We start from the raw sequence: 26637 nt of genomic DNA on the forward strand, positions 1-26637 counted from the left end.
TTGTATTTATTTATTTTAAAATATATATTTTTTATTGATTTTAGAGAGGAAGGGAGAGAGAGAGAGATAGAAACATCAGTGATGAGAGAATCACGGATTGGCTGCCTCCTGCATGCCCCATACTGGGGATGGAGCCCACTACCCAGGCATGTGCCCCAAACTGGGAATGAACCGTGACCTCCTGGTTCATAGGTCGATGCCCAACTGCTGAGCGACATTGGCCGAGCTAGTTGTATTTTTTTTTTAAAGTTGTATTCTCTTCATAGCAAATGGCACCGACTTTCTGTTTATAATGACATGACAGGTTCATATTCCCTTATCCCAAACCCTTGGGGACAGGTGTATTTTAGAATTCAGAATTTTCTAGATTTTAGAAAGATCACCTTGACTGTACAGTATGTGACTTCACAGCCCCAGCAGTACCTGGGGAAGCACCAGTAAGCACACGCATTGGTATTTCTGCTGGGAAACTGGTATTTCTGGCCAGCCACACTAATTGAGATAGAGACTCTAAATGGCTTCACAGCCGTTCAGGTCAGGCTCAGCTGGCAAGTAAGTTCGTGTTAAATTTTAGAAAAAAACTTTCCATTTGCAGACTTTCTTGGACTTCAGAGTTGGAGATGGGGGGTTGTGGTCCTGGGTAATATTTCCTTTAAAAATACATTTCAGTAAACACATTTGAATTGATTTAAAGAAACGTGTTTAAAAAGCCGCAGTAGGACAGGTGACACGCTACCGTGGAAAACACTAGAGGGTGGAATTGGACCCCCTGAAGTGAGGGAAGCAGGGGTGCAGGCAGAGGCCCTTGCTTCCGGCCCAGGCGCTGCTGGGGGAGTGCCCCAGGACAGTCCGCGCTGGTGGGGACTGGCCTGGCGCTCCTGCTGGGCAAGTGGGAACACATCCCGCCCCCTCAGCTGGATCAGACACACAAAGGAGCTTAGACAAACTCCTGATGCCACATTATCGGTTCATTTCAAGCCACAAAGCAGAACCTGAACCATTCCAATGGCTGGGACAGCTCCCAGCAGGGCAGGCTCCTGGCTGCTTCGAGGAGTAGTCCCAGAGGCCATTGAGCACCCCCTGCCACACACACCCCGGGGTCTGCCCGGGACAGGCAGCTTGGTCCTGAATGCTGGCACGTTGCTGAGCGCTTGCTCATGGTCTTGTATGGAGTGCAGCCTGTGGTATTAATTCCAGAAATCCCTACTGACCACCTACGTTGGCTAGGCTGCAGGCCCAGCGCACCTGGGCATGCCCGGGAAGGGCGAGCACAGCGGCTCAGGGCCTGGAAGAGAGCCTCCGGGGTGCAGGGGGCCGGGTGGGTGGCAGGGACCTGGGGAGGCTGCCCGTCTCTGGCACAGCAGTGCGGGGTGATGGCGGGGTGATGCAGGCCCAGGTGCTGGTCTTCCTTTCCCTGAAATCTCTGAGAATGAAATGTTGGCAGCCACTTTGAATTTGTTTTGTAAAATACAGTGCAGCAGGCCCAGAGGCTCAATCTGGCCTCTGGGTGGCGAGTCAGCAACATTAGAAAAATAATGTTTGTGATACAGACTGTTAATGGGAGATCAAGGTGGAAGCCGGAGCAGCCGCGCTGTGTGTGTGTGTGTGTGTGTGTGTGTGTGTGTGTGTGAGAGAGAGAGAGAGAGAGAGAGAGAGAGAGAGAGAGAGAGAGAGAAAGCGATACTGACTTCAGGGGGGTCTCCACTGGAGCTCAGCTGCCTTTAACGCCTCCATAGCGCCTTCAACCTCCGCTCTCACAGGCCGCCCACCATGTTGGCCACGAGGCCTGGCTAGAATTCTACAACGTTGCATTTATTTGGCTTATTTTAGTGGTTACTGATGGTCAGTCAGTCTGGGTTTGCATTTTTGGAAATGTGCATTTAGAAAATGTTTATTTCGGTAGCGAAAGCGCCTGATTTTAAGGAGAAACTGTAAAGCGGGCCCGACCCGGTCCCCGAGCGCTGCCCTCCCCCCGCAGGAGCTCTCTGCCCAGCAGATCGCCGCCCTGGGCCCCGAGAACGCGGCCGCCGTGACCCCGGCCCAGCGCCGGCTGCTCCGCGCGCCGCAGCTGCAGAGCCTCCAGCGGGCGCTAGATGGCGCCAAGACGCGCCCCTGGCTGGATGCTCCCCCGAGCGCAAGCCCCAGCCGGACGCCCTCCTCCCCTTCTCACCCAGGTGAGCGGGACAGCCCCTGCCCACCCCCACCCCTGTGCTCATTCCTGTCCGGTCCTGGGCCTGGGCGGGAAGGGCCTAAGATGCAAGACCGGGTCTCTGGGTCACTGGAGATTCTGCCTTCAGAGAAAAGTCCTGTCTTTACCAAACGCGGGACAGTGACTCAACTCCCCGCTGCCCGTGAAAGTCACCGGTGCAGGGCAGCTTTTATTTATTTATTTTTTTTAAAAAAATATTCCTTTATTGATTTCAGAGAGGAAGGGAGAGGGAGAGAGATAGAAACATCAATGATGAGAAGCAATCACTGATGGGCTGCCTTCTGCACGCCTCCTACTGGGGATGGAGCCTGCAACCTGGGCATGTGCCCTGACCAGGAATGGATCCTGGGACCCTTCAGTCTTCAGTCGGATGCTCTATCCGCTGAGCAAAACCGGCCAGGACCAGGGCAGCTTTTAAAAGCCGCCCGTGTCACGGGCCTCACCCAGAACCCACTGAATCAGAGCCGCTTACAACTAAATTCACTTCACTGGTGACTTTGCCTCCTCCTGTCTTCTCCCTGTGCAGTATTAATTAATACATCTAACCAGTATATATTGGGCACCTGCTGTGTGCCAGGCCTGTAGTAGGGGCTGGGAATACCGAGGTGAGCAAGACAGGCCCAGCTGCCTTGTAAATGAACAAGATGATTTCAAAGCTGGTACGAGCAGGGAAGGAAAGCTGGGAGGGAGTGACTAGGGCCTAGTCCGTCCGGCTGTTCTATCCGCCCGGAGCCAAAGGAGCGGAGGGTTCTCTTGCTCTCCCGTCCGCTCCTTCACCAGCAGCAGTGTTAACATGTATTAGTTCACACAAACACTCCATCCATGCTTTTGTTCCGGCCCTCCGGTCCAGTTTAAGAACCCATTGTGGCCCTCGAGTCAAAAAGTTTGCCCACCCCTGCTCTAGTCACTAGGCCAGTGATGGCGAACCTTTTGAGCTCGGCGTGTCAGCATTTTGAAAAACCCCAACTTAACTCTGGTGCCGTGTCACATATAGAAATTTTTTGATATTTGCAACCATAGTAAAACAAAGACTTATATTTTTGATATTTATTTTATATATTTAAATGCCATTTAACAAAGAAAAATCAGCCAAAAAAAAGAGTTCGCGTGTCATAGGTTTGCCATCACTGAATCCTCTCTCCCTCCATCATGGCCAGGCCTTTAATCTCGTTTCCTAAACTTGCTTCATGAGCTGACTCTTAGAATTCAGATTCCTGGGCCTTACTGAACCGGAATCTGGGGGAGGGGGGGGCCCGGAGGGGGTCTGCATTTTTAATCAGCTCCGCAAGTGGCTCTTCTGTGAAGGCAGCTGTGGCCCTGCCCATTCGCACTCTCAGTACACCCTCACCCTCCACCCCCCTTTGGGGCATCATTCCCTTTAAGGGACAGAGGAGCTGTATGTGCCGCCTGGGGGACCCCGTACTTCTCTGTGTTTCCTTGCAGGAGCCTCCGCCTCCCGGGCTCTCTGGCTTGGCTGCCCGCTGCTGGTCCTAGCGCTGGAGCTCGCACGGTGAGCGGCCTGCCCGCACCCCCTCCACTGCCCGCGCTGCGCTGGAGGCCCCGGCCCAGAGCCTCCGCCAGGGCGAGGTGAAACGAAGGTCCCGGAAGGCCACGCTGGCTCCGTGCTCGGCCCATCCCGGCCTCTCGCTGGCCAGGCTGGGCAGAAGCTTTCAGGAAGGGGGTTAGGGGAGCGCGGCTGCCATCGGCCTGCGGACCTCCGGGCGGCGGCCGCCCTTCTCCGGGAGGCAGAGCGCGCAGCAGGGCTCCTGGGGCTCCCGGCTCCCGGGGTCTCCTCAGCGTGGCCAGGGCGGACCGGCTTCCTGCCTGGCTGCTGGGACTCATTGGCGTTCCGGGGGGTTCCATGGCTTGGGAATTAAAACCTTTAACACGATTCAATGTTAAGTCAATTTTAAAATACATTTTCCAGACGCCTGCATTCGCCGGGAGTCAGCCAGTGGACGGCTGCTTCCCTGAGTTCTTTTGGCCCCGCTGCTCCAGGACAGGGTGGGATGGACTGAAATAAAAGGCAACACGGCGAAGCCAGTCACCGCGCTGTGGCCCGCAGGGCTGTGGCCCACAGGGCAGACGGCCGTTTGGGGGCTGGGAGAGGTACTTCTCCAAGTTTCAGGCCGCTCTTGGCCTTCGGCTCAGGGAGGCAAAGCTCAGGAAGGGGGCAGTGTGTGCTGTGCCTTCTGGGTGACAGCCAGCCAGGTGCCCTCCCCACTCCGCTGTGGCTGTGGCCACTGGGCACTCCCCTCCCGTTCCCTGACAGGTGGGTGGGTTTTTAAAAGGGGCATGGCCCTGGCTGGTTTTGCTCAGTGGATAGAGCCTCGGCCTGTGGACTGAAAGGTTCCAGGTTCGACTCTGGTCAAGGGCATGGGCCTCAGTTGCAGGCTCAATCAGGTGCGTGCGGGGGGCAACCCATCGATGTGTGTCTCTCTCACATCGATGTTTCTCTCTCTCTGTCTCTCCCCTCCCTACACTCTCTGAAAAATCAATGGGAAAATATCCTTGAGTGAGGATTCACAGCAACAAAGTAGCATGGGTGGACACAGAGGCCCAGGTCGGGTCGCTTGTTGGTGACAGCATCGTCCGGACACACCAAGGTGGCGGGTTCGATCCCCGGTGAGGGCACGTACAAGAACCAACCAATGAGTGTATAAGTAAGTGGGACAACAAATCGATGTTTCTCTCTCTCTCCCTCTAAAATAATAATCATAAAAAGAAATATGACAAAGAGACAAAAGACAAAACGCCCTTCGTTCTCCTCAGAGGAGCCTGGCGCCCCTGGGTCTGAGTGGTGCTGAGGCCCTGGCCTCACGGTGGCAGCAACACGGCCACATACGTGCTTCGGGCCTCCGCGATGGCCCGGCGGGCGGTGAGGGCTGCGGGGCCGCTGGGGCCCCAGCACCACCTCTGCCCGAGAGGACTCTCATCTCCATCAGAGAAGACACGCAGCAACCGTAACCCAGCAGCCTGGGCAGGTGTGCAGAGACGGGCATATGTGAGATGTCACAGGTGGTTAGGACAGGGAACGAAAAGGCTGGCGTTTGGAAGGGGTGGCCCGGCAGGTGCCATGTAGGCTAGGATTGGGTTTCCTGTCGTCGGCCGGGATGGGGAAGGGCGCCAATGCCTTCCCCGCCAGACCATTTCTTCGGGTACAGCCCACGCCCCCCGGGTAGCTGGGCGGGGCCGTGTCTGTGCACATTTGGAGCAGAAAGGCCCCGATCTCGCAGGCACCCTGTGAACGCGAGCCCTGCATTATCCTGGCGGCGACAGTGAACACCCCTCCTTGCAGTCAGACTTCACCCACCGATGGCAGTGACTGTGCCCCGCTGTCCCTGCCCGTCATGTGCTCTAATCTTTTCCTGGACCCGGGCCCGTTTTGGAGGGCCAGCTCTGCCGGGCACTGCTCCAAGGGCTCACCTCCCGCTCATCACGACCCTCAGGGGGTGCTGCTATGATCCCCACTTTCCAGGTCAGGGGACAGGAACTCTTGTCACAGCCTGTCTCATGGTGGGAATTGAATGCTGGTTTTTTTTTATCTCCTGCAGAGCAGCCTCCTTTAACTCCTCTAATAAGTTAGATCAGAGAGAGATTCTATAAATTCCTTCACCTCTGCTTCTGGCGGGAGGCCAGCGTGCCTCGCAGCACATATAATTGGGGATGGCCTCAGGCAGGAAGACAAATCCAGCTTGTGCCCCACAGGCCCCGGGTGCAGGGTGCAGTGCTGTGCCCGCGGGGAGGGCTGCTCTGCTCACCTCGCAGTGCCAGCCCTGTGGGTGCACCCTGGTCTCCATCTGCACCCCCAGCTGGATGCAGGCAGCACAGTCACCTGTAGGCAGGTGCCAGGTGCCAGCACTGGTCCTGACTGGTCAGCACCGGGCCATGCTGGCTGTGCTGAATATCACCCCACCAGCTCCTTTGGCTGAACTCCCCCTTCAGGCCACTCCAGACACTGGGCCTGGCGTGAGGGCAGGACGTCTCTCCGAAGGCTTTCCAGGTCAGGGAACGGCACGTGGAGTAGGCACATCGCCCGTCTTCAGGAGCGAGCATCCCGGGCGAAGCCATGGCGCTCCCCAGGTGCATGGTCACCTCGTCTGCTCACGCTCCCTTGGGGTCTACTGCATGTTCATCCGCTCCCTGCCAGTCAGGCTGCAGGGCCCCGCTCTCCACACTGCCTCTCCATGACCCACCCTGAGACCCAGGGACAGGAAACCCGGGGCTCTGATGGCAGCCCAGTGGGTTCCCATGGTGTCCAGCCCAGTCCCGGACCTGTGTCCCCGGGAAGGGTTTGGGATGGGAGAATGGACATGGCCACTCACCAGCATGGACCCCCATCAGAATCTAAGCTGCTGTGGGCGGAGCCTGTCTGTCAGCTCCTGCGGGTTCCTGGCCCACAGCCCCAGCAGCTGGGCCGCGGGTGGTGGTCGTTACTTACTTGTTGGATAGATGCGTGAAACCACTTCCCTCCTCGCACCAAACTGAACTCAGTAGGACCTTTGATCAGACAAATGTTGGGAAACTTCAGCCCCAGGGCACCTGGGGAAATACCATCGGAATATACTCATTTAACAAGACTTCCCGAGAGCCAGCTTCTACCAGCCCCTGCGCGGGGCCCTGCGGACACTGCACAGCCTGGCCCATGGAGCTCCGTCCTGCTGGGCACGGGGAGGAGGTGATACACACACACATCAGGGATGATAACGCTAGAGGGAGAACTAAACCTGAAGGAAGAACTGGGAGCTTCAGGTGGTGGTGGTGGTGGCTGGCGGGAGGGGGGGGGGCGGTGTTGCAGGTGTGGGGGTCGGGAATAAGTTTTAAGTAAAAATCAGGTGGTTGGGGGGAGCCTCATAGAAACGAGGATGATAGAGCAGAGATTTGAGGGAGGCAAGGGGGTTCACACATATCTACCATCTATCTAATCTCCTGTCTATCCATCTATGCAGGCAATCACCCATCACCTACCATCTAGTCACCTACTCACCTAATCATCTATCTATCATCTATCATCTATCTATCTGTCTATCTATCCATCCACCCATCCATCCATCTATGCAGGCAATCACCCATCGCCTACCCATCTAGTCATCTATCTATCTATCTATCTATCTATCTATCTATCTATAGCTCTATGTGTATCTATATCTATATCTATATCTATCTAGCATCATCTCCAGGCAGAAGGACAAAAGAGAACTAAAAGGAATAGAAGAGACATTTGTTTATGGAGGGCAAGAGCAAGCAATATAGAAGTCAGAAGCTTATCTGGCTTTTCTTTCTCTTGTTGAATGAGGTGGGGCATTTTCTAAGGGTCCCATCAGTTCATGAAATCCTTCTCTGGGGCGAGCTGGCATTTGGGGAGGTCTTGGCCGGAGGGGTCACTCCGGGCGGCCCGCGACAGCTCTCTCCCGGTGACACCGGGCTTCCTAGAAAGGGCTGCGGCTCCTGGAGCTCCCCTGGGCCCCTCTTGCATTCGTTTCATGGTGTCCGGCTTCCCTCAGTTGCTTCCTTGAGAAGGGGTCCTCCATCCGCGCAGTTTGACGAGCTCCTGGTGGCAGGAGATTTACTGGGACCTTCGCTTCCTCGTCCTTGCCTGGGTCCTAGACGGGGAGGGGCTCTGTCCTCACTCCGCGCTGCTCGCTGCTGGCAGCAGGCTCCTCCTGCTCCCATGGCAGCCACTAGGTCCCTCTGAGTGACCTGTGGGCCCCTCTCCACTACATCCCTGCCGAGAGCCGGGGAAGGTCCTGGAGTCAGGCCTGGCTGGACCCAAAGGCTCCAACCGAGTCCCCAGGAGTTGGTTTCCCTCTTGCGGTCTCTTCGCTCTGCCCTCTCTCAGCCTGGCTTCGCTTTCAGGTGGGTCCTCTTTGATGGCAGCACCATCAGCATTAGATGTACAGCCAGACATTTTAGTGAGAGAGAGAGAGAAAGAGAGAGAGAGAGAGAGAGAGAGAGAGAGAGAGAGAGAGAGACATCAATGATGAGAGAGAATCATTGATTTGCTGCCTCCTGCATGCCCCACACTGGGGATTGAGCCCACAACCCCGGCATGTGCCCTGACTGGGCATCGAACTGTGATCTCCTGGTTCATAGGTTGATGCTCAACCACTGAGCCACACCTGCCAGTCTAGGACCTACTTTTAACACAACAACCAGTGCTTCTTAAAAAAAGGTGGAAACAACCCAGAAGTCCTTCAACTGACGAATGGATAAACAAGATGTGGTCTATCCATGTGATGGCATGAAACACTGACACATGACACAACATGGATAAGCCTTGAAAACACGACGTTACATGAAAGCCAGTCATAAAGGCTATCTCCTGTAGGATTTCATTTACATGAAAGGTCCAGAATCCCCAGAGACAGAAACTAGACTAATGGTTGCCAGGACTACTAGTGGGAAGGGCTTCTTTTTTGGGGGTGACGACAATGTAAAATTGACTGTGGTGATGGTTGTACAACTCTGTGAATGTACCAAAAACCCAGGAACCTGCACACTTTAAAAGAGTGAATTGCACAGTGTATGAGTTATACCCCAATTACAGCTACAAGAACAAAGGCGACCTGTGTGAAAGGTGGCTTCGGAGTCTGGATTAGTGTGGCTTGAGCAAGAATACACTCAGCTGGGCCACTTTACACGGAGAGTAAACGATTCGTAGAATCCAGTAGCACATCATAGAGGATGACACGGCCGGAGAAGCTGCTTAGGGACACGTAAGAGGAATGGCACTCCTCCGCCCACAGCCTTCCGGGGGTTTCCATGCTCAAGTCAAATCCAAGTTCCTGAGGTCCCCGCTGAGGCCGGCACTGGCTCCACGCTGCTGCTGGAGCTTCTGGCTCCCCCATGCCCGCCTCTGCCAGGGTCCAGCCCCAGTGGTCCAGGGGTTCTCAAAGGTGAGGACGGCGTTGGCGAAGAATGAAGGACACGAAGACAGCATTCAGATCATCAGCGTAGTTGGGTTCTTTTTTTATTGTCCTGTTACAGCTGTATTTATACCACTTGATTCTATAAACATGCCTCTATATCATGGTATGTTTTGAGTCCTCCCTTGATCTTCTACAGTTCCTTGTTTTATGTTTATAGTTTCTTATCTGACCATTGCTAAAAATCTTATCTCTATCTAGTTCTGTTGATTTTAATCCTATCCATTCCATTCCAAAGGTTAGGGCTAGTTTGTTATCTCCATTCCAAGGTCACTACTCTACTGCTCTTCTGTTAAGCTACAAGGAAGTAACTGCAGGAGATTATCCTATTCTATGGCCCAAGTAAAGGTTATGTCCTCTTAGCCTTGCTGGTGGTCTTCCTTGGGACTGCCCTGCGTCAGCAGGTTTTCAGGGGCATAGGCTTTGGTGCTTTCTCTGGTGGGTAGACCCCTGGGGATGTGGGCCTAGCAAGTCCCAAACCTGTTGTCCACAGTCTTAGTCTAAGTTCTTCATAAGTAGTACACGGTATTTCTGTAACACTAGGGGGTTTTACTGATTTATTCTCTTCCTTAGTCCCGTTAATCCCTAACTCCAGGGAAATATCCCCACCTGGGGAAACAACCAGGTAGCCCTGGTTAGAACACATAGCGCTAAGAAGGGGAGCAAACATATTAAGAACAGTATGCCCTATATGCCAGGTCCCTTGAAACATGTGCTGTGTGGATATTTCTTCCCTGCAGCGACTGTGTCAAGCAGCAAGGGTGGAATGGTTTCCAGCACGCCTCCCCCTCCCCCCTCCATGCCCGCCTCTACCCCACTCCTGCCTCTTGTGGGCCCCCTCCCGGGCCTGCAGGCCTGGCAGAGTCCTCTCCTGCAGGGTGCACACAGCCCCCAGGGCGGTCTCTCACCAGGAGGCCTTTGCTCCAGGGTCACCTCTGTGCCACCTCCCGGACGCCGACGTGAGGTGCTGCCTGTGGCCGCTGGAAATGGGGTCCTTTCACGGGGCTGTGAGGAAAGCTTTTTGGTAGATGCACACATGGGAGGATGATGTTTAGGGGAATAGAAATGGAGGCTGCCCTGCCCCAGGGCCCTCTCCGTCCATCCTGCCTGCCTCGTGCCCAGAGGGGCAGTGCCCAGGGGATCCGGGTCATGCGGAGCTTAGCCAGCTCAGCCCTGCCCGGCCAGTGTTGCCTCTGCCTGGCTGGGCTCCCTTGGCGCCGTCCTGCTGGCCCAGGCCCCGTGAGGGGCTGCCCTTGGAGCCCCCATGGCAGCTGCACTGAGAACCAGTTGCTCCTTCAAAGTAACCAATCAGCTCCCCAGCCTTCTCAGGCTTCTGGGTCCTCCCCACCAATCCATTTCCCAGATTTCCTGGGGTTCTGTGTCCCTTATCCAATCAGATCCTTTCCCCAGGCTAGACTCCACCCCTTGTGGGCACCATCTTAGTTCCCACTGCGCTGCCTCAAAGTGCAGCACCTCCACTGCGCCTTCTTGGCCTCTCCTGCACATGCACCCAGCGGGGGCTTTTCTCTCATCCAGACTCAGGGCAGGAGGGCTGTTAATCCCCGTGGCCGGCAGTGCCGAGGGGCCCAGGGGGCCTAGAAGCCCTGCATCTTCCTAGGAGGCAGGCTCCCGAGCTTGTTATGATTAACTAGAGGCCCGATGCACAAAATTCGAGCATGTAGGGGAGAGGGTTCCCTCAGCCTGGCCTGCACCCTCTCCAATCCGAGACTGCTGGCTCCTAACCGCTGGCTTGCCTGCCTACCTGATCATCCCTAACCACTCTGCCTGCCTGTCTGATCGCCCCTAACCGCCTCTACCTGCCTGATGCCCCTAACTACTCTCCTGCCTGCCTGATGCCCCTAACCACTCTGCTTGCCTGCCTGATCACCCCTAACTGCTCCCCTGCCTGCCTGATGCCCCTAACCACCCTGCCACCCAGCTTAGTCCGGAAGGTCGTTTGGCTGTCCAGTCTAATTAGCATATTATGCATTTATTAGTATAGATAATGGCTGATTCCCTTTGCTCCCTTCCTTTATTGATATTTAACTACCTATGTTAACAACGTACCTATGGCACGTTCCTGATATTTTCAGCTTTTCTTTCCTGCTTCAGTTTTCTCTGTAGCACATATGACCTACTGCATAGTTTACTTACCTTTTGGTTTATTGTCTATCTCTATCCCCACTCAGAATGTAAGCTCTATGGCAGGGATTTTATTTTATTTTATTTTATTTTATTTTATTTTATTTTATTTTATTTTTATTTTACTGTTGTATCCACAGTACCTAGAACAGTGTCTGGTACATAGTAGACACTCAATATTTGTTGGATAAGTGAATGAAAAGCTACCATGTGTTCAAGAAGTCATTGTATGCAGCACAGGAAAACAGTAGTTATTAAGGAAATGCGTCATCCTGCAAATAGTGTAGGGACATGCCATGCAAGTTGTCAAATAGGTTAAAATTCTTTTGAAATTGCAGACTCTTTATTTGTACAAATTCCCCCTTACTTTTCCACCCTACCTCTCATGCAATTGCCTGGAGAATCGTTAAACATCATTTAATAAGTGAGCCTTCACTGCTCTTACCCCAGAATATACAGAGTTGTCCACATGAGAAGTAGCTAAATTCCAAGTTAGTGGTTAAGAGCGGCTGTCCCAAGGACCTGGAAAGACATTTCTCAGAAGCTGGCACGCAGATGACCATAGATACACAGAAAGATGCTCAACATCACTAATCACCAGGGAAATGCAAATCAAAACCACAATGAGATGTCACCTCACATCGGTCAGAATGGCTACCATCAGTAAATCAACAAACAACAAGTGCTGGGGAGGATGTAGAAAAAAGGGATCCTTGGGCACTGTGGGTGGGGATGCAGACTGGTGCAGCCACTGTGGAAGACAGTATGGAGGCTCCTCAAAAATTAAAAATGGAGCTGCCTCACGACCCAGTGATCCCTCTTCTGGGTATATATCCAAAGGAAATGAAGTCAGCATCTCAAAGAGATACCTGCACCCCATGTTCTATGCAGCATTATTCACAATAGCCCAAGACAAGGAAACAACCCAAATGTCCATCAATGAATGAATGGATAAAGAAACTGGTTTATACTGTGGGGACTAAAAAATATTAATACTTTTCCTCCCACCTTCTAAGTTCTTCTGGCTGACCAGTAACCAAACTAACAGAGACAGATTAACAGGAGAAAATAAAAATTTAATACATGAACTTGGGGAATTCACAAAGACATAGATAAATTCGTGAAAATTCCAAAGACAGCAAGGCAATGTTGGGTGTGTAAGACATTTTTGGACAAAGAGAAAGGAGGGAGAACGGGGTATTAGATTCCAGAAGAGAGACTGGGCGATTGACAGGTAGTTGAGGAAGAGCAGGACACACATGGCATGAAATCCTTGCCAGTGACTCAGAAACAATGGGACATAGGAGTATCCGGCAGACACCAGCCTGCAGCCCTCTTGTTTACCACACTTACTTCACATTAGACTAAGGTAGCATCCCAAGATGTCCTTCCTGAAGCAGGTTTCTCTGTCTGAATAGCTTGGGTAGGAATGGGGGGAGGGTCAAAGGTTTTTTTCTGAATCTTTGGTTTCTTAATAAACACTTTGAAATCAATATCCCTGAAAGCAGATCCAGGGTGTCCGAATTTTAATCTCTTTGGTACGTACACAATGGAATATTATTTAATACTAGAGGCCTGGTGCACGAATTCATGCACAGGTAGGGTCCGGCGGCCTGCCCTGATGAGGGCCCATTGGGCCAGGCTGGTTGGGGGGAGGAGCCATGGGCAGTTGGCCCTGATCAGGGTGGGGGGCAGTTGGGGGCAGGGCCGGCCAGGGGGAGGGGCTGTGGGCAGTTGGCCGGCCAGCCCCACCCCCAATCGGGGTGTTGGGGACTGTCTGGGGGGCCAGGCCAGCCGGGGGTGGGGGGGATCGGGGCCCAGATCAGGCTGGTTGGCTGCTGCAGTGTGCATCATAGCCACCGGTCGTTCCAGTTGTTCTGGTGGTTCCGCTGGCCTGGCTGCTGGGCTTTTATATATATAGATTAAAAAAGAAGGAAATTCTGCTATTTGTAACTACATGGATGAACCTGGAACACATTGTGCTGAGTGAAATAAGCCCAGATACAAAGACATGTACTGTATGGTTTCACTTATATGTGGAATCTAAAGAAGTTGAACCTGTAGAAGCAGGAAGTAGAACCGTGGTTGCCTAGGGCTCAGGGTGGGAAATGGAGAAGTTGGTCAAACAGTACAAAGTTTCAGTTACGCAAGAGGAGTAGGTCTTGGAGAACAAGGGAATTTGCTCTCTTGGTTCCTCTTGGCACGTGACTCCTGACTAGTGGGGCCATTTGCTCCTACCTCCCTGCCTTTGTCCACGTGGCCCATGTGGACCCCACACGCAATGGACTCAGGGGCTGCGGTCAGCCTGATGCTGACCTGGACCCAGCTCCAACACGGGGAGCGAACTCTGGACATGGGCTTTGCTTCTAGCTCTCCTGAAACCCCAGCTACACGTCTCCTGTGACTGGACCGAGGGAAATGGGACTTGGAAACACAGGGATTTAATTCCACGCAATTAAAAATAACTCGCTCTCCCATGCGAGTCTCAGAAAGGCCTTTTTCTCGGGATAGTGTAGGCAGTCCACCCCCGCAGCACCCAGTGGGGGAGAGGACACATTTCCGGTGTCATTTCCACCACACACACAAGGTAACTCTGTGAGGAGGTGGATGAGGTAATTATCTTGATTGTGGTAACCATTTCACCAGGTAGACGCATGTCAAATCACATTGTACACTTTAAATACAGGCAATTCTATTTACCATTTATACCTAAATAAAGCTAGAAAGAATATTTCACAAAAAGGAAACAAAAGAGGGGCTGCCCAGTCAATACAGTAGACTCGGCTTCTATGTACAATACTGATGGCTTTTTCTTGACCTAAGAAACATCTCAACCTGTAAGAATTTTTGTGAGTTTATTTGAGCCAAACTGATAACAATTGCCAGGAAGCAAAATCTCAGCAGAGTGAGATAATGCTCCAGAGAATGGCAGTTTATACATTACAGTCAAAGCAGGGGCATAGGGGGTTACACGAAGTTCATTGGTGATAGATTAGGGAGACGGGAGAAAGCAAAGACCGGAAATCTCTGGGATTGGCTAAAAAGTGATTAGACACATGCTTCCTTCACAGAGGTGGGTACCGGATATTAACAATTGACTTGATGAAAATAACAATGAGGCGGTTCGTGGTCTCCGCAGAGTGGTGCTGTGCGTTGAGGGGTCTGGAAAGAAGGAAATTACTTGGACCTTCCAGCGATATGTTATGTTATCGTAGATGCAAAAAGACAATAGACAGGCTCAGTGAGGGCAAAGACTGGCCTTCGTCAGGGAAGATAGTGGCCCAGGACATGACCATCAGCCATGACCTACCTTTAGCCAGAGAGTTTTAATTTCAGACCGTCCTTTGTGGCTACTTTAGGTCTCTGAGTTAGTAAGGCCGCCAGGCAGGCCTCCCCTGAGCCGTCAGGCTTACTGTGCAGCCCCTTTTCCTCCACACTCTGCGATGGCATGAATACCTGGCACGTGTCTCCGGGTCACGGAGGCCTCCCGTTAAGCTCCAGAGTCTGACTCTCTCTTTGAGATTCCCCAGCAGACACCAAGGTGACTGCCCCACGGGCCACGGCCCTGTATTTCACATCAAACCCATCGAAAGCACAATATTCAACTTTGCTGAAAGTCTCTCCGCCGTCTCATGTGACACTGAGATAGAGACTCAGTTTTCAGTTTACTGAGACCGAGGTTCTTGGTGTTCATCTGGCCACCAGACTATTTTGTGCGCGGATCTGTAATGCCACAAATTCTTCATCTCCGAAATTGCATTATGCGTTTACAAAGCAATCTGTATCTGTCAAGGGTTGAGCATTCTGGGAAACATCTGTACTTCAGTTTCTAGGTAAAATAAAATGAGAAAGAATGGGCCTTGGACTTGTAATATATGGAACTGGGAATCCAAAGTTTAAAACAAGGGTGAAGGCTGAGAGACAATAGCAGGGAAGGGCTGGGCCTGAGGAGGGCTGCAGACCAAAGCCCCATTCACACCCGGGGGGATGAGCACCAGGGGGACAGGCTACCGCCGGGGGTGCCCAGAGCCAGCGCTGGACCTACAGTTCCTGTAGGTGAATTACTTCAGCCCAGATGAATTTTAAAACGTGCCCCCCCCGCCCCCCGCGTCAGGTGGGCTGATTACCAAAAGGTTGAAGTCCGCTGGACCAGGCCAGATGGCTCTCCTAGTGACCAGAGTGAGGACTGGACTTGTCCCCACTGGTCAGCTTGGCCAGGTGCTTTGTGGGGTGCACACACAGCTCAGGGGCTGGGAGCCCAGGGCACCTGCTACCCCTCCCATTGCGGAGCTCAGCCACTCGGACGGCTGAGGAAAGCATTTTACACTGCGAATGAAGTCCAGGTAAATCTGTGTGTAAATAAGGAATGCTGTCCTGGGGAAAGGTTACGTGGGACTGGTAACACCCACCCGAGTCAGAATCTAGAAGCTTCACTTGAGATTTGCTTATCTGACAACCTGGTTCCTTCCTTAGAGAAAAAATTAAATGATTGAACTGATCAGGGCTTCTGTGACATTTCAGCAGAATTTGAACGTACTTGTGTGTCTTCTAGGCTGATTTGGAAATTAACACTTGAATATATGTCAGAGGGACCTACTTGGTTTTAAATAGTCTCTTATTCTTTGTGGCATATTGGTAACTATGAGTTAATTTAGCCCTAAATAGTTCAAAGCCCTTTCTGTTTGAGCTCTGAGAATAATGTTTTTCTTCTTTTCAAAGGTGTAATATTTCTGCTAACAGTAAAGGAAGATAACAAAGATAAGCAGCTTCAGGGCTCTTTGAAGACAAAATGGTATTCGGAATCAGACATTCATTACCGTGAGGAGTCATCTCTACTCTGGGGCCTATGACTTGAAGTTTGTTTGTCTGGTGCATTTCTTTGCTGAAACTTCAGGTGCATGCATGGTCATTTTGAAGAGCAGAGAGATGAGCAGCTGCTATTTGATTTCTAAATCTTCTCAGAGGCATTTAGCAATTTGCCACCGGTTTGGTTAAGTTTATTTTCCATACTCTAAGGTGAAGGCAGGATGGTTGTTACCCTCTCCCCACACCGCAGAAATAGGGTGTTTCTTCGCTTATACATTCTTGGGGCTCAGAGGAGGAGGGCAGAGGTTCCAGAAGGGTTAGAAACAAAAGTGGGGGTGGGGAGAGAGACCCTAATTGCCGTGGGAACAGGAAACCGTGTGAGAGTTGCGGGTTTAGGATTGCTGGCTTAACAGTGGATTATTTTACCTAACTCTCGGTGCTGTGACGAGAATTAAGATCATGGGTACAAAGAGCTTTAAAGTGTCTGGTCAATGTTAGCTACTGTGTTATTTATTCTCAGGATTCCGTGTGGGCTCTCCAGGATACTGGAAGATGTGTGTGCCAAGGTTATGGGGGAAGGGCCGCGTGGTTGGCCACTGGGCCCAGTGAGCTCTTTAGGGTTTAGGCTGAGGAAGGAGTGGCGGCCCTGGGAGAGCCCACGGGAGGGGACAACTTGGCCACAAGCGCTGGGGACCGGCCACCACTCTGGTAGCTCCTGGGGCCATGGCCTCACAGCTCAGACTTTGGCCAGGGGGGGACGCGTGTGGTGTCGTGACGCCGTGGCTTTTCATGACTTGCATTCCACTCTTGCAGCTCCGATGAATTGTGAAGCGTTTTGTTCCTCCTCGAAGCATGTAGAAGTACAATCACAGAGTGTTTCCAAACTGATCGCCACAATTAATTTTTAAATTGCATTTTATTCTTAAAATTATAATCCCTTGTTTTGAAACAGCGTAAGTTTCATGAGTTATATATACTTTTTCTGTATACCCGCCACCCCATTTCCCTCAATCATATTTTCACAACCCTATATAGTGTCAAACCAGGAAATGGCTGTTGACATAATACTATTCAACTTACTTATTAATTGCTTAATTGGTTTAATCTGGGCATTATCCGGAAGCGGCTACCTCAAACCTTGGAATTCTTGGCCCAAGAAGTTGCAATTAGGCTCCATGAAAATAGCCAACAGCTTATACTTTGGAGATTTCCATGGTGACATCCCCTTATTGTGAGGGGTCAGTGTGAATTTTCTCACCGTGGCCACTCTTTCTTGAAACCATGAGTGTGGTTCCAGGATAGCTTGTTGGCGGGAATTTTGTTCTGCATTTGTTTGAGCAAATGAGGTAGCAATCATGATAGGGACCAGGAAAATCATGTCAAACTGACCCCATTGTCATCCTATCTAATAAAAGAGAAAGATGGTAATTAGCGTATGACCGCTACCCTTCCCATTGGCTAATCAGGGAGATATGCAAATTAACTGCCAGCCAAGATGGCGGCCGGCAGTCAGGCAGCTGATGCGAACAGGGAGGCTTGCTTGCTTTAGTGACAGAGGACTCCAACGTTCCCCGCCTGACTTGCAACTCTAAGCAACTATGTTGCAAATATAGAAGCTAAAAAACCCCCAGAAACCTGCTTTACTCAGCCGGGCTTCAGCCAGCTGGAACGCAACATTGTATCAAATACAGACGGTAAACAAAGGCCAGAAACCTGTTTTCAGCAGCCGAGGCCTCAGAGCTAAAGCTGGCCCAGAATAAAAAAAGAAAAAAAGAAAAAAAGGAGCGGTAGGGAGCTTCAGTCACCCGTCAGCCTGAAAATGGCCCTCAGCCCCTCAGCCAGACTGGCCAGGCACCCCAGTGGGGACCCCCACCCTGAAGGGTGTGTGACCAGCTGCAAACAGCCATCATCTCCTCACCCATGCTGGCCAGGCACCCCAGTGGGGACTCCCACCCTGATCCAGGACACCCTTCAGGGAAAACCAGCTGGCCCCACCCATGCACCAGGCCTCTATTCTATATAGTAAAAGGGTAATATGCCTCCCAGCACCGGGATCAGCGTGACAGGGGGCAGCACCCAAACCCCCTGATCACCCTGCGGCTCTGTGTGTGACAGGGTGCAGCACCCCAACCCCCTGATCGGCCCTGCTCTGTGGGTGATAGAGGGCAGCGCCCCAACCCCCCCTCCCCGCCCCCCACGGGCCCTGCTCTGTGTGTGACGGGGTAGAGCCATAACCTTCCCATCGGCCCTGCCCTGAGTGTGACAGTGGCGGTGACCCAACCCCCTGATTGGCCCTGCTCTGTGGGTGACAGTGGGGAGCTCCTCAACCCCCTGATCAGCCCTGCTCTGTGTGTGACAGGATACGGAGCCCCAACCCCCCTGATGGGCCCTGCTCTGTGCATGACAGGGGGCAGCGCCCCAACCCCCTGATCCGCCTTGCTCTGTGTGTGACAGGGGGCGGTGTCCCAACTCCCCTATTGGCCCTACTCTGTGCGTGACAGGGGGAGCTCCTCAACCCCCTGATTGGCCCTGCTCTGTGCGTAACAGGGTACAGAGCCCCAACCCCCCTGATGGGCCCTGCTCTGTGCGTGACAGGGGGTGGTGCCACAACCTCCCCATCGACTCTGCCTTGAGTGTGACAGGGGACGGTGCCCCAAGCCCCCAATTGGCCCTACCCTGAGCGTGACTGAGGGCGGCATCACAACCTCCCAATCCGCCCTGCTCTGTGCATGACAGGGGGCGGCGCCCCAACTCCCCAATCGGCCCTGCTCTGAGCCTGACCAGGGGCTGCACCTAGGGATTGGGCCTGCCCTCTGCCACCAGGAGCAGGCCTAAGCCAGCAGGTTGTTATCTCCTGAGGGGTCCCAGACTGTGAGAGGGCACAGGCCGGGCTGAGGGACCCCCCTTCCCCCCGAGTGCACAAATTTTTGTGCACCGGGCCTCTAGTAAAATATAATAAAAGATGAGGGACTGTTAACCAGACAATAATATTTAAAGGACTTGCTGAAAGGAGAAGAGAACCCAGCTCTTTGCTCAGCTTTGTGGAGGGAATTGCTTTGGATATGAAAGTTGATGGCTGGGGGACTTATGGACTGAAAAGGGGTGTCACCTCAGTATTGCATACAAAGAAAGGAGAGGCAATTTGGGTGGAGGTGAGTGGGTGGCAAAGAGAAGACAAAAGCTAGCCCTCTTGAAAAATAGCAATATTACAAAGGACAAAGTTGAAGACATGGGCGAAAAGGGGAGACTCATGGGAGGGCAGTCATGAGCACTGCCCAGTGGTGCTCTCCTCAGCCAGCCATGTGCTATCCCCTCAGCCTGCACCGGAACCTGGAGAGGCAAGTGGTGGTCTTTTTCACAGGAGGAAGCTGAGGCTTGGGTGTGACGTTGGAGGTGGTCAGAGAAGAATGGGTTTTAAAAAGGGGATGTGGCTGCTGTCCTACTGACATTCTTGACACTCTCTCCTCTGCTCTGGACAGTCATCCTCTTTCCAAGTGTTGTCTCGTCACCTGCAAAACAGGTCTCCAGTTCACCCACTCCTGTGCGCCTCCTTGGCCACCACGCTTGGTTACCACCATGTCTCACCTGCACGTGGCAACCGCTGAGGCCCTCTCTTCCTCTTTTGCCTCCTGCCAGCCTGGTTTTCCAGGACGAATGTGTATCTGCTATAGCAATTCCCTGCGAAGGCTCCCGTCAGTGACCATCACATCCCAAACCCTGACTGTGTCCCGCAGATGCCAGCATGGCCGGGTCTTCACCGCCCTCAGCTGCACCGCCTTGCTGACCGCCCTTCATTTCCCCGACTGCGCCCTCTCTTTCCTCCCCCCTGGTCGCCTTGTGTGTTGTTCCCTCTACTTAAAACATTTCTCCTTCCATGTTGAGCCACTGGAATCAGACATGTTGTGGACCGAATGGCTGTGTTATGTTGAAATCCTGCCCTGCCGTGTGGTGGCATGAGGAGGTGGGCCTTTGGCGAGCAATTCAAATTAGATGAGGTCATGGGGGGGGGGGGCCCTGATGAGTGGGATTAGTGCCCTTCTGAGAGTCCCGAGAGAGCCTGCTTCCTCTCCCTGCTCTCTGCCACATGGAGACACAATGAGAAGATGAAGACTATAATTTGGAGATGGATGCTCACCAGCACCCGACTCTGCTGGCAGCCTGGCCTTGCGTTTCCAGCCTCCAGAGCTGTGCAGAGTAAATTTCTGTTGTTTACAGGACACCCAGTCTCTGCTATCCTATCTAATAATAGACAAACATGGTAATTAACCGTACCTCCGACACACTTACCATTGGCTAATCAGCAAGATATGCAAATTAACTGCCAACCAAGATGGCGGCCAGCAGCCAGGCAGCTGAAGCGAACAAGAGGCTTGCTTGCTCCAGTGATGGAGGAAGCCAAGGTTCCCCGCCTGTGCTGCCGGCCTCTGAGCTGCACTCTAAGAAACAATGTTGCAACTATAGAAGCTAAACAAATCCCATGCTTTCAGCCAGCCGGCGGAGCTGGAGTTGCAACAGTGTTTCAATTATAGAAGCCAAACAAACCAGATACCTGCTTTCAACAGCCGAGGTCTCAGAGCTGGAGCCAAGCCTCAGAGCTAAAGCTGGCTCTCAGCTCCAGTGACAGACATAGAAGGTAAATAAATCCCAGAATAAAAAAAAAAAATAAAAAAAGGAGAGGTTGGGAGCTTCAGTCACCCGCCAGCCTGAAAACGGCCCTCAGCCCCTCACCCAGACTGGCCAGGCACCCCAGTGGGGACTCCCACCCTGAAGGGTGTGTGACCAGCTGCAAACAGCCATCATCCCCTCATCCAGGCTGGCCAGGCACCCAAGCGGGACTCCCACCCTGATCCAGGACACTCTTCAGGGCAAACCAGCCGGCCCCTACCCGTGCACCAGGCCTCTATCCTATATAGTAAAAGGGTAATATGCTTCCCGGCACCGGGATCAGCAGAGCTGCAAGTCCTCCTGGCCCCTGGAGCAGTGTGACAGGGGGCAGCGCACAAACCCCCTGATCGCCCTGCAGCTCTGTGTGTGACAGGGGGTGGGGCCACAACCTCCCTATCCGTCCTGCTCTGTTCATGGCAGGGGAAGGCTCCCCAACCCCCTGATCAGCCCTGCTCTGTGTGACGGGGTGGAGGTGCAACCTCTCCATCGGCCCTGCTCTGTGTGTGACAGGGTACGGAACCCCAACCCCCTGATCGGCCCTGCTCTGTGTGTGACAGGGTACGGAGCCCCAACCTCCCCATTGGCCTTGCCCTGAGTGTGACAGGGGGGAGTTCCCCAACCCCCTGATTCACCCTGCTCTGTGTGTGACAGGGGGCGGTGCCCCAACTCCCTGATCAGCCCTGCTCTGTGTGTGATGGGGGGGCGGGGAGCTCCCCAACCCCCTGATGGGCCCTGCTCTGTGGGTGACAGGGGGTGGCGCTGCAACCTCCCCATCAACCTTGCCTTGAGTGTGAGAGGGGGCGGCGCCCCAACCCCCCAATCAGCCCTACACTGAGCGTGATGGGGTGGCATCGCAACCTCCCGATCCGCCCTGCTCTGTGCATGACAGAAGGTGGCGCCCCAACTCCCCAGTTGGCCCTGCTCTGAGCCCGACCAGGGGCTGCACCTAGGGATTGGACCTGCCCTCTGCCACCCGGGAGCAGGCCTAAGCCAGCAGGTCATTATCTCCCGAGGTGTCCCAGACTGCGAGAGGGCACAAGTGGGGCTGAGGGACACCTCCCCCCCCCCCCCGCCCGTGCACAAATTTTTGTGCACAGCGCCTCTAGTTCTATTATATTCTAAGATAGGGACTCACCTAAAACACCAGTTCTCTAACTCTCCAAATTAAAGTAGGCCTTCTGTACTAACTTAGAGCAGTATGCTTTTCTTCAGAATGCATTTACAATGTATAGTTATATGTTTGTTCAATGATTTATATCATAAAGCCCATGTGGCCATGAACTTTTGCTCTCCACTGTATTTCCAGGCCCACGCAGTGGAAATAGGCACTCAATAAATATTCGTCAATATTATCGAGTGATCAATGAATCAATGAATGAATGACTGACTGCATATGTATAGGATTGCTGACAATTCTGGCTTTTGGGACTTTAGTATCATTTTTCATTTACTTTCTTAAAAACTGTAAGTTTAAAGTTATACTTTTACCTAGAAGATATGAGTTTGAAGGAAAAATTTGAAATCAGTGATACGTGGCAAGTAATGGCTGAATGTCCACACAGCCCAGTGCCCTTGAGCTGGGCCTCTGCCTCTGAGTTTGCAGCGTGAACTTGACCACAAGGATGCTGAGTGCAATGCCAGCCACAAGTAGCAGTAAAGCAGCCGCGGTGGTGTCACTCTGAAAGCATAAGCTATTCTGAGCTGCTTGTTTCCATAATGGGTTCTTTATGGAGCTGCTAAAACGGGCCCAAACCATATGTCTCTGCCTGGAGGGAAGCCTGAGCACCGATCGCCTGAAACACCGCGCTGGCAGGGACACTGCAAACCACGTGTGCGGCTTTGGAGGCCACGCATGCGCGTCTCTGCCTCGCAGAAGGACAGTCCTGGTGCGGAGCAGCATGTTGAGGCGTCCAGCCCCACAAGCAGGGCAGGTCAGAGTCCCTGGAGGAACAGGCAACGGCAGGAAACCGGGGGCCGGGGGCTGTGGACATTGTTGAAATTATTCTGGGCCAAAAAGAGGCAGCCAAGTTGAAAAAGGTGCCCTTAGTGAGTGGCGCATCCAGTGGGCCCAAAAGGCGTGCCCGAGGGCCTGGGAGCGGCCAGGCCGCCCCTCCACGTTTTCACGAAGAACCGTTCGTGCCCGCCGTTTTACGGTCTTCAGTGTAAGGAAGGCTCCAGGCTGCCCGTCCGCTCCGTGCTGAGTGGCTTGGCCGCCGGCCCTGCCAGGACAGAGGGCGCCGCTCTGTGATGTCTGACTTTTCAGAAACGGAAAGACCAGTGCACCAGTGTCTCGCTAATAACAATCTCGAGGGGAATTCTCATTTTTCCCGGTGGCCAGTCACTTACTCACTCATCAGAGCAGAGCAGCAAGTGTAAATGCTGTTCCCCTTGTGGGGTGTGCTGCCGGCCCGGCGAAGGCGCAGAGCCCCGGTGCTCGGTGAGCCTGACGCCTCCTCCTCCTGGCCCACGACCACGGCGTGTGGGTCCTTCCAGAGGTTCTCTCCCCCCCGCCTGTGCGCGCACACGCATGCAGTTCCTTTTTTCTATGTTCTCTCTCTTTTTAAGTCAGATTCACTAACAAAATCCACCACTTTAAACTGTGATTCAGTGGCATTAAGTCCGTTTACACGTCGTGCAACCGCCATCTCTATCTTCTTCCAAACGCCATGTTCTCCTCAGCGCCCCAGGACTTCTTCTCACTTCACAGACTGTCCTGGAGATGGTCGCACACCAGGAGGCACGGTTGCCCTCTTCCCTCTTCCTTCCACCGTGTCCTGTGCCAGGCCTGGCGGTGAGTGCTCGGAGCTCCTTTAAGAAGGGCCTGTCGGAAGCCTGCAGCCCTCAGGGCCCCCAGCTGCGTGCACCAGGCCTGAGCGAGGTGGGGGGCGGGGGGGGCCCTGTCCGCTAGTGCCTGCTGCCCGGGCTGGCCGGGGCCCCTGTCAGCTCTACATTGTGCTCTGGTGGCAGCTGCCCTGCCCACCCCTCCTCCCTCCTTTCCTTCCCGGCCGGTCCTCCCCGGTGCACCTCTAGTGCTGTCCTGCGTCTGCTTCTCACAGCGTCACCGAGGCGCACCAGCCCCGCAGGCCGCGCCTCCAGCCTGCGAGTGACCACCGAGTCCTCCTGCTGCAGGGGCTGCTGCCGCACATCCTCGCACACCGGCGCCTGCGAGGCCTCTGGGGGCTCCCTGAGCGCACGCTGTGGGGCAGTTTCAGTTTTGCCTACGAGCTTTGGGTGCACATGGCCGTACAGTCCCATCACGCAGGGGGACACAGTTGTTCCTCACACCCTTGCCAACAAAGTGTAGGGTCACATTGAAATGTTCCCCACTTTATAGGCACAGAATACAATGTCCTAGAGGCTTTTTAAAAAAAATATGTTCTTACTGATTTCAGAGAGGAAGGGAGAGGGAGAGAGAGAGAAACATCAATTATGAGAGAGTATTGATCGGCTGCATCCTGCCCGCCCCCCACTGGAGATCGAGCCCACAACCCTGGGCATGTGCCCTGACCGGGAATCGAACCGTGACCTCCTGGTTCATAGGTTGACGCTCAACCACTGAGCCATGCCAGCCAGGCTGTCCTCAGAGTTTTAATTGCTTTTATTTTTATTATGAGTGAGCTTGAACAGATTTTCAATGGCTTAAAGGTGATGGCAAGCAAAAGAAAACAGGGCTTCATATTAAAACAAGCGAGTGCTTAAACAACTTGCACTAAAATTTTAAAGAAAAAACAGCCCTAGCCGGTTTGGCCAAGTGGATAGAGCATTGGTCCTTGGGATGAAGGTCCCGGGTTCAATTCCAGTCAAGGGCACATGCCTAGGTTGCTAGCTCGATCCTTGGCCCTGGCCGGGCCCGTGCGGGAGGCAACCCAGTGATGTGTCTCCCTCACATTGAGGTTTCTCCCCTCCCTTTCACTCTCTCTAAAATTAGGCTAAGACAGTAAGTCTGTTTAGTTAAAAATGTACAATGATTAACAATAATTTTTTGTGTGTTGCCATGAGCTGGCGATTAGAATGTTAATGCCGACCATTAACTAAACTCTGCCGGTCTCACAAGACACAGGGTTTGCAGAAGGGATCAGGTGCCCGGCCGTCCTGAGGAGCCTGTGGGGAAGGACGGTGGGGGGTTGTCCCGTCTCGGGGCAGGAGCACAGGGCGGAGAGGATGCTGGGAGAGCCCGAGCCCTGGCCGAGGCTGGTGGGTTGGTGTTCTACAGCCATTCGTTTTGGATGCTGTTCTGAGACCCAGTTTCTCTGCCTGACTCCCCAGGAGCAGGAACTTGGTGAGGTGTGTGTTCGCCTAGAGCAGTGGTCGGCAAACTGTGGCTCGCGAGCCACATGCGGTTCTTTGGTCCCTTGGGTGTGGCTCTTCCACAAAATACCGACTTCTGCGCATGGGCCATGAAGTTTCAATCGCACTGTACGTGCGCGCCCACACGTGGTATTTTGTGGAAGAGCCACACTCAAGGGGCCAGAGAGCCGCATGTGGCTCGCAAGCCGGTTTGCCGACCACTGGCCTAGAGCAGTGGTTCTCAACCGTCCTAACGCCGCGACCCTTTCATACAGTTCCTCATGCTGTGGTGAGCCCCAACCATAAAATCATTTTCGTTGCTACTTCATAACTGTAATTTTGCTACTGTTATGAATCGAATGTAAATATCTGATATGCAGGATGTATTTTCATTGTTACAAATTGAACATAAAGCATAGTGATTAATCACAAAAACAATGTGTTATTATATATGTGTTTTCCGATGGTCTTAGGCGACCCCTGTGAAAGGGTCGTTCGACTCCCAAAGGGGTGGCGACCCACAGGTTGAGAACCGCTGGCCTAGAGGCTGAGCTGCCGTCCCAAGGAAGCCCTGAGTGCAATGCTTCAGAAACACGGGGCTAGCTCACTTCTCCTCCGTGTTCCAGCTCAGGCTGGTCCCGGGCAGGGCAGGAAGCTTGGTCCCGTGAGCTCATCCAGAGTCGCAGGTTCCCTCTGTGTGTCGGCTTCGCCTGTCCCTGGGGCCCAGCCTTTGCTGCCCACTGAGCTGGCTCAGCAGCACCACACCGCCCCCAGCTCCGGGAGGGGCCTGACGGGCTGACTGACGATGGCTGCGGACCGTTCCTCTCCTTCTGAGGACATGGAGACCCTGACACATCCCCTCCACTCACAGTTCCTTGGTGAGAGTTTAGTTACATGGCCACGCTCAGTTGCCGAGAAGTGAGATTCCAGTCGGGTGGCCACGTGCGCTGTGGAACCCTTGGGGGAATGTACAGAGAGAAGGGGTAGGTGTGGGGAGACAATGGGCCTCTCTGCCACCTGAGTTTAGAGTCTGGCAGATGCAGAAAGACAATAATTTTGCATCTGTCCTCAGTTCCATCCATTCCAAGATCCCAAACTGGTCCCAGGAGTGGGCCAAACAGCGAGGAAGAGATGCTGGTGCCGCTTTCTTCTTCGATCCTTTTCTTTCTTTCAGAATCTGTATCAAGGATGTGGGCTATGTGATGCAGAAGCCATTCGGTCACTCAGCAGACGATTAATGGAGCGCCTGCTATGTGCCAGGCATTGCCTAGGCGCTGGGCACCGAGAGGTCCTCACGGAGCTCCCAGGAGAAGGAGGAAATGGACACGAATCAAAGCACTGCACTTAGACATCGACCACAGCTGCGATGCACTCCCTGAGGGAAAGCAGATGATCCCGTGGGAGAGGATGAGACATAGACCTCATTTATGTTAGAGATGGAGGGAGGGCATGGAGAAAGTGGTGTGTAAGCTGAGGCCTAAAAAGTGGTTGTGTTGTCCTGCCGGTGTGGCTCAATGGTTGAGCATCAACCTATGGACCAGGAAGTCACGGTTCAATTCCCAGTCAGGGCACATGCCTGGGTTTCGGGCTTGATCCCCAGTA

At 53.2% G+C, this 26637-nt stretch overlaps 1 protein-coding gene across 1 annotated transcript in view; it reads left to right on the plus strand.

The window, feature by feature from the left end:
* Nucleotides 1-3814, plus strand: part of OTOA (otoancorin) — a 53120-nt gene extending 49306 nt beyond the window's left edge. Inside the window, exons 27-28 of the mRNA XM_059691930.1 lie at nucleotides 1979-2174; nucleotides 3653-3814. Coding sequence (XP_059547913.1) covers nucleotides 1979-2174; nucleotides 3653-3723 — 267 coding nt within the window. The 3' untranslated portion in view covers nucleotides 3724-3814. The remainder of the gene's footprint in view (nucleotides 1-1978; nucleotides 2175-3652) is intronic.
* The last annotated feature ends 22823 nt before the right edge of the window (nucleotides 3815-26637 follow it).

The sequence above is a fragment of the Myotis daubentonii genome, chromosome 4 (genome assembly GCF_963259705.1).
Source record: "Myotis daubentonii chromosome 4, mMyoDau2.1, whole genome shotgun sequence".
Lineage (NCBI taxonomy): Eukaryota > Metazoa > Chordata > Mammalia > Chiroptera > Vespertilionidae > Myotis > Myotis daubentonii.